This window comes from Anguilla anguilla, chromosome 5 (assembly GCF_013347855.1).
Source record: "Anguilla anguilla isolate fAngAng1 chromosome 5, fAngAng1.pri, whole genome shotgun sequence".
NCBI lineage: Eukaryota > Metazoa > Chordata > Actinopteri > Anguilliformes > Anguillidae > Anguilla > Anguilla anguilla.
The window spans coordinates 18,079,812-18,087,912 of record NC_049205.1 but is presented as its reverse complement, the minus strand read 5'-3'; the positions used below and the strand labels follow the sequence as shown (position 1 = coordinate 18,087,912).

General features: G+C 47.8%; 1 protein-coding gene across 1 annotated transcript in view; it reads right to left on the bottom strand.

Moving 5' to 3' along the window:
- Window positions 1-2,655: 2,655 nt before the first annotated feature.
- Window positions 2,656-8,101, bottom strand: part of sf3b3 (splicing factor 3b, subunit 3) — a 30,341-nt gene continuing 24,895 nt past the window's right edge. Inside the window, exons 23-27 of the mRNA XM_035420047.1 lie at window positions 7,182-7,394; window positions 6,054-6,152; window positions 4,842-4,985; window positions 4,129-4,233; window positions 2,656-3,531 (exon numbers count right to left, since the gene is read on the bottom strand). Coding sequence (XP_035275938.1) covers window positions 3,391-3,531; window positions 4,129-4,233; window positions 4,842-4,985; window positions 6,054-6,152; window positions 7,182-7,394 — 702 coding nt within the window. The 3' untranslated portion in view covers window positions 2,656-3,390. The remainder of the gene's footprint in view (window positions 3,532-4,128; window positions 4,234-4,841; window positions 4,986-6,053; window positions 6,153-7,181; window positions 7,395-8,101) is intronic.

Genomic DNA, 8,101 nt, shown 5'->3' with positions numbered 1-8,101 from the left:
CAATAAAAGCAAAATATTAATGCACATAAGTCTTTGGTTTAGAGATACATCACCCCATGTCACATTTTCGCCTATAGTACAACACATCAGGCTGCAGGCAAAATAATGGAAACTACAATCAATCAATCAAATTGGATTTATAAAGCACATTTTACAAAAGGATTTGTCACCATACATTTCTCAGTTTACCCGGGCCTAAACCCCCACATAGCAAGGCAGAGGCAGCAGTGGCAAGGAAAAATTCCCTGGAACACATGTAGGAAGAAATCTTGGAAACAACCAGATTCAGTAAGGGGGGCCCATGCTCCACTGGCCGACTCAGGGTGTGGGTTCAGAAATACAAGCTCAGCCTGTTTTGGACAGGTTGCGTGACGCATTCGAAGGTGGTGGTCTACGGGTGGGGTAGCTGGCATATGGGGAATAGACAGCAGGCTTCAGGGTGACTCAGGAAAGGGGCTAGTTGCCCCATTGGTGAGAATGGGGAACAGAGAAAATAAAAATCATGAAAGAGCTATGGGTAGAAAACAAACGATGAGCAGAGTGGACTTCATTAACTCTCTTTATGAAGAAGGGCAAGGATATATAAGGATTCAAGCTAATGCTATTTAAACAGCATACGTTTAATATAGTCTGTCTGAAACTAAGACGCAGAATACTGGTGTTTGCATCTGTATCAGTGTATATGGAATTGCAGTTGGTTCATTTGGGAGAAAGAGACTGTGCTGGGTTGTGGTGACAGAAGGAATGAGCCCTATCCAGCGGGTCTCCTCCAGCTAATAGTAGTGTCTCAGACAGACCAGGAACTGTTAGAGGCTGAAAGTGACAAAGCGATACATATGCAGAAGCACAGTCATTAAGTCACCCGAAATGTCTCTAGAGAGTCATAATTTGACAGAAGTTGGCCACAGCACATGATCTGATAGATAGCCTTGTTGTTTTCGGAGTCACTCATTGTTTTAGGGGAGTTGGCTGAACCGTAGTTATACTTACTGAGAACTGAAGTCAGATTGAGATACAGTAGCTAGAAGCAGTACAGTGGTGCCACCTTCAATTAGCATGAGGTCAATCGGTTTAAATTCAATTCCAGATGCAGGTTCGGCAAGTGTCTTTGGGCAGGATGGGGGCCAGTCCTGGTAGGTTAAATTCTTTAAATTCTGCCCCATAAAGCAGATAGAGTTATGTTGTGCAACATACAGCTTCAGGCCACAGATGAGGAAGCATTACAGTACCTGACATGCTTGACTGGATCTTCCTGGAGGCAATGAGAGGAGTTAAGACATCAGCATGGTTGAACTGGAGCACAGGTTACGGTGCGGTCATTTACAAAGGGTCCCCGACATGCAGAAGGGTGTGTTTTCAGGCATTCAAAGTGTTCAAGATGACTTTAGGGGTTTGACTTGCATTTGAGTGGCTTGACCAGTGAGTTTGTCCCAGCCGGACTGACTGGGTATGACAGAGGTATTTGTGCCATTTGCTTTAACAGTGGAGGGATTCCATGATGCTCCTGGAGTTAGCAAAATGAGTAGGGGGGGGGGGCTAGTATGGGCACACCCAGTTTTTTTATTAGTGCACCCAAATATTGAAGGTTGCCCCCCCCCCCAACCCTGACTCCCCAGTCTGCAATTGTCCCACTGGCAAATTTCTCCGATACACCCATGATTGGAACTCTAGCATTGCTACTGTGGACAACTCTCCTCCGCTGGATGGGGTGGACTTACGCCTCAGCCAGCACCATCGGAATGCGTAGAGGCCTCTCCTACCACTCAACAGCGGGTGCACGCACACAAACTCTTACCAATTTCACTTCGATCCCACCTCAGACATCAACTCTATTAACTCAATCTCCTCAGGCCCCAGTGTTTCATCTACTTGCCAGATTTTTGACAAATAGCCATCCGTTTTGACAATTGGGACTTTGTGATTGACACTAGCGTACCTGGTCGGCAATATCCAACCGGTACTGTCCATCATGTTCATAAGCTCCTAACAGGCTTTACCCAGTCCTACCTCTTCCTCTACCCTATCAGCTGCTCAGACCAGACTTGCTTCCTCTAGCCATTTGGCAGCTTGCTCAGTTGTACAACAGCATTTCCTTAAACAGGACAAAGTTGCCTATTTGTGGCAGACCATCTGCTTCCGGCTGGCTCTTCCCGTCATATTGTCATGTCATATGGGGACATTCCAGTCACCTGGTTGGTTGAGAGTTGCTTGGATGCTCAAAAGTTTGGTAGGAAACATGGGAAATCACCCAGCCCTCTGCCTGTAGCAGCTTTACCAGGGCCATCTTCAGTGTGCAGTTCATTTTCTCCACTATTCCAGGACCCTGAAGATGTATAATTACATTCCATCCCAGACTCATACCAGCTTCATAGCTTCCTTCACAGCAATGATTCCCAGCAGCAGGCAATCCATGAGCGCAATGCTTCAACAAATCAAGTGAATGATTAAGGCTAACAGGAAGGTAATTTGCTCCAAATCCAAGGGGGCCTCACTGACAGCAGTGCAGATTGGATTAAAGAAAATATGGTCTAAAAATGTGGTCTAGAAAAACAAAATGAAAGTTCAGAGAAAATTCAAGTAGCAACTTGAACAAGAGCATAAACCCAACACTCCCCTCTCCATCCTCACCCAAGCAATCACCACAGTAGCACAAAGTACACACACTGTAGAAAAGGTTTATTTACAAAACAGGTACCCCATCCCACCCCTCAACAATGTTCCAGCGTCAATACAAATCAGCACAGATCTTCTCCCGCAGCTCGGTGGCCGTATGGTCGTAGTCGAGGTTTGGTTTTGAGAGTTCTGCCGTGGAACAGATGCGGCCGGCAGAAGGGAGCTGGGGAAACGGCGGGGGGGCTCTACCGTTAGCCTCCGCGCTGCATCACCGCAGCGACGGCCTAAAGCTGCAAATTACACTGGCTCTACTTTCTTTTTTCATATAATTTAGACAAGTCTGGTTCTCTATCCTTAAAAAGTCTTTGTACTTCCTGCATTTGAAACCCATCAGCAACAATATATAAAAGCTTTCCAGACAGCAAAAAACAGCTCAGATAATGTGTATAAACACAAAGCAGAGAGGGGGAAATTTTTTTTCATGTGGCTCTAACTCTGTGGTCAAAGGTCTTTTTTTTTTGCCCCAATGGCACTCAGCAGGCAATGTGTGCACCCCACAAACCCCCCAGGGGAGCACAGCTGAACACACAGAACTAAACACATTTCTGATTGGCTGACCACTGTCTGGTGCATTTTCAAACAAATACTAAAAAAGAAGGTGAGGGGAAAAAAAAAAAAAAAGATGCCAATTATCATTCCTCGAGTATTTCAGTCTCTCCAAAAAAAAGAAAAAAGTTGTGTCCGAGGCTTTCTCAGGCCCCGAAACGGCACGGGGATCTAGAAGGCGTAGCGGGTGCGAATGTCCTCCAGTTTCTTGGAAACCTCGGGGGGCGTGCGGTCCAGCTCCTCGGACACCCCCTTCTGCTTGTGTGGGTCCATGGAGTTGAACTGCTCGCACAGGTCCCCGTCAATCACATTCTGCACAGGGAGGCACATATATAGTAAATACTCGCTCAGGCAGGGAAGTACACACACACACACACACACACGCACACAAACAACCACCGCCAATTGGCCCAGTCCATCACCTGCAATGAGCGCAACAGCGGACACAATTCTGCGCGCGCACGTGTGAGCATGTGTGTCACAGCACCTGCATGCAGCTACATTTTTGGAAAAATTTATTAAGGCAAAATTATGGCAATTAATTTTTTTTTTTTTTTTTTTTCCAAACAGCTTTTTAAAAGCCGTTATCACATTATTAAATGACTGAGCTGAACACATGAAAGCATTTTTACGAGCCAATCAGCGGGAAGCATATCTGAGCCAAACCCTCCATTCGAATTAAATCAATCTGACAGCTCCAAACTACGCTTCCCCCCGAAGCTCCCACACACACTTATTAGCCATTAAACAAAATGATACAAATGAAGAAGCTAAATCACAGTAAAGGTAGTAAAGGTCCAGTGATGTGGGTATGTCAGGACAGAAAGGGGTCCAGGTCTTTGCCGTAGGGTCCGTGTGCATTTGTGCGTATGTTTGTGTGGGCGTGTACCTGTATGTGTCCATGCTTACCTTAACAGGGAAATAGTAGGAGCGGAAACTGAGGTGGTCCCTCCCGCAAAGGGGCGGGAACTCCGACCGCATGTGCATCTCCAAGTGCTGGAAGAAGTCATGATCCTGAGAGAGCGAGAGAGGAGAAGGAGAGGGAGGGGGAGGGTCAGGGGGGGGATCGAGTGGGAGCAGAACAGAGAGCAATGGGGCCAGAGTGAGTTTAGGTCAAATAAAAACAGCGCAGAGGGGCAGAGGAGGGGGAGAAAGAGAGGAAGTGGTGGGGACAGACAAAAGGGGAGAAAAGGAGGGAGACAGAGAGAGAGAGAGAGATGGAGGGTGACAGGGGGCAAAGGGAATATGATAGGAGGAAGACGGTTCATTGAAAAAGAACATTGGGAGAAACAAGAGGGAGAAAGAACAGCACACTGAAGGCAAACCAGATGCAACAGCTCAGCCTAAATGAACTTAGACAGGGCAGACACTTAGGCACACAGCAAACAATCAGGAAACGGAAAATGAACGATAAAGAGCAGGGGGGAAAACAAGGCTACGACAAGATTAGTACTTTTAAAAAAAGCACTAAAGCCTTTGCTAAACCTGCACATTTCTACAAGATTACTGGGGGTTTTTTTACCAACCAGTTACTGCAGTCATTAACGTCACGTCTCAGAAATGTCTGAGACCCTGCAGTCGCCCCGCTAGCCCGCGGGGCGCTACGCGGCGCTCGGCCGTACCTCGTGGGAGGTGAAGGGCACCAGGATGCCGATGCCGCCCGAGAGCGTGGTGTAGACCAGTGACTCGGACCCCCCGGGGATCAGCGTGGTCTTCTGCAGGGAGAGCACCGTCTCGCCGATGTGGTAGTTCATGATCACCTCTGCCTGGAGGGGAGGGGAGGGGAGGGGGGACGGGGAGTGTACGGTTAGGCGGCCAGACAGAGGGGAGCGATGCCGACCTGACCCGGGGAGGAGCGCTTCCTGCCATCGGCCCCGGGAAGCACCCGTTCCACGTGTGGCGAGCCACAGATGTGCCGTTTGTGGTCTGATGTTTCGCAGAAAGCAGAAGAACTTCCAGAGAGATCCACGTTAGGAAGCGAGGGAGGAACAAGCCATCCCGGGACATCAATTAACCTGGATCTTACAGCAAAAATACAATAAAACTGCACCCCGTGGGTAGAATTCTACGTGTACATGTAGTTTATTAACAAATATCCATTTGTTTTAACGAACCTGTTAAATTGGCATGGTCCAGAAGGCCCGTAAACGCACACAATGGCATGCAGTGTGGGAAATTCCCATTGACAAGGTCAGTAGTTTTTCCTCAGGCTCTTAACCACAGTCCCACTTAATGGCTGTGGGAACAGATGAGTCCGGTGGGAAGTATTCCTAAAGTGGGCAACTCCCAAAGGCACACACGCAAACAGAGACACACACACACGCGCATGAAAACACACACACGCGCACGCACCCACACACACACACCCGCGCGCGCAAACACACACACGCAAACACACACACACACACACACACGCGTGCAAACACACACACACAAACAGACACACACACACACACGCGTGCAAACACACACACACACACACGCGTGCAAACACACACACACACACACACACACACACACACGCGCACGCAACCACACACACACACACACAAACACACACACACACGCACACACACGCACACACACGCACAAGTACCACAGGCTTGTGCGCGCGCACAGACGCACACTCGCTCCGGGGAACTGGATACCGGCTTGGCAAGCAGTGATCTTTTATGGGAGTGCACCACCAACATGGCAGGAACCAGACACCAGAATCTTTCACCTGATGGACAGGCATGCCGACGCGCACAGACGCACACGGCTTCCTCATACAGCGTCGTTAGCTCTGACTGCTGTGATGTAAGCGGTGCAGCTGGGTACACCAGGGTCCTTACCTTTTGGGAAGCACCGTTGAGTAGCCCCCTGTCCCACAATGCCTTGTTCCCTGTGGGGTCTTCGTCTACATCGTCACTAGTGTTGGGAGGCAGGCGGACCTGGGAAGCAGGAGGGATAATGTGAATAATGTGAACTACATATCCCAGAGTTCTCAGCACTCATATTCTTTCATACAATGTCTGATAGCAAGCCATGTGTGGCGTTTTGATTCTACTTCTTAATCCTCCAAATTGGATCTTCTGACGGTTTGGTTTCACTGTATTGCCGCTGCGGTCATACTTTGACAGCCCCACACTTTAATAGCTGTATTTTCCCTAAGAACATGCACTTATCCAAGGCAACTCACACAGCATGCATTTTACACATGGTGCATTTTACACAGCAGGATATTAACTGAAGCAGGCCAAGTTACGTAAATGATGGAACGAGTACAACTTCTCACAGTTCCTCCAAGGACTCCATTTCCCTGCTCTGGCAACCTCACAGCACTGAGTTGACTACTTTGGCACAGTTAATCATTGCATAATCAAAAAAATATGATGAGGTTTCAATGGGTAAACCTAGAAAATAGACGATCCAAGAAAATCTTACAGGCACAACCCCTAATAAATCCCTTAATGGGAGGAGTGCTGTCAGTCTGTGGTATAAGCCAATCAAGCGTTTCTGTACTGTATAACAACCTGGCGAGCCAATGACAGCAAAACCCCTCGCACAAGCCCAGCCCCACGGAGCTTCAGCCAGGACAGGCAGGGGAATGCCACTGGGTGGTACAGCTGCTGTTCGGTCTTGTTCAGAGAGAACAGAGGTTCCCACCCCCGCCCTGGCAAGCAAAGAGCGACAGACTGCAGCATGCAAGTAAGGGCGGAGAAGAGACGGATGTGAAGGCCCCTGATTTTTCCCTGACTGATCAGGAAAAGCACGTTTTTTCAGACCATTAATTTCTCTGGGGCCACTTGCGCGCGCTTGCGTTGTAACTGACAAAGTTTCAGGTATTCAGGTCTGGAAAAGAAATAATCAGGAAAAAGCCAGGAACAGCCCCAAGCCTGAAGACAGAAGAGGAGAAGAGGAGAGAAGGGAAGAGGAGAGAGGGGAGGTGGAACAGAGGGGGCAGAGGCAGAAGGTCTTACGATGCTGATGTTGCCGAACTTGTCCGCGGAAGCCATGGTGTCGTAGTCCAGCAGGCAGGCGGTGGTGACCCAGCGGGGGTGCGTGTCGTCGGCGAATATGATCAGCTGGTTCTCGTTGCGCTTGTAGCGGACCCAGAAGAGGCTCTCCTGGACGTCCGACACGATGACGCGCTGCCCAATGGTGTGGATGCCCGTCACCAGGTTCGGCACATGCTGCAAGCACCGACAACAAGTCCGTCACTCCGAGTGTAAAAAGAAAACCTCGCTTATTTAAACAACACACATCGATCACATTAACAAACCAAGCCATTTTCGCAATAATGTAAAATTCTTTCATGCTGAGATTCTGAAAGGGAGTCTACCAAAAAAGCCTCTAATATAGCTGGCTCACACTTACGAACTGTGTACAATTGCATAAACTCAGATAAATTAAAGGAAAAAAGGAAATGGGGGGGGGGAAAAAATAAATAAATAAATAATAATAATAATAATAATAATAATAATAAAATAAAACTAAAAATAAAAATAAAATAAAAAGGGAAGCCATTATTTAGACCTTACCAACTGAACTCTCTCTTTCCACCAACAACCTCCACAGGACTACCTGCCTGTGGGAGTTTTATGGTGAGGGAATGAGATGTCACTACTCCACGGAAGGAGAAGGTGGACTGGACATGATCCTGGAAGGAACCTGCCAATTTGGACTCCCCTGTTTTGTGTGTGTTTTGTGATGTTGGTGTGATAAGGAACGAATGGGATGTGGGAAGGGCTGGAGGAGAGATGGGGGAGTGTGGGTATGGATGAGTGCATGAATGAGTGCTTGTTTTGTCTGGTCTTGTTTAGTATGTAAAGATGGAAAATTGAAAATGAAAATAGAATTCTACAAAAAAAAAAAAAAACAAATGCATAAACTTTATAAA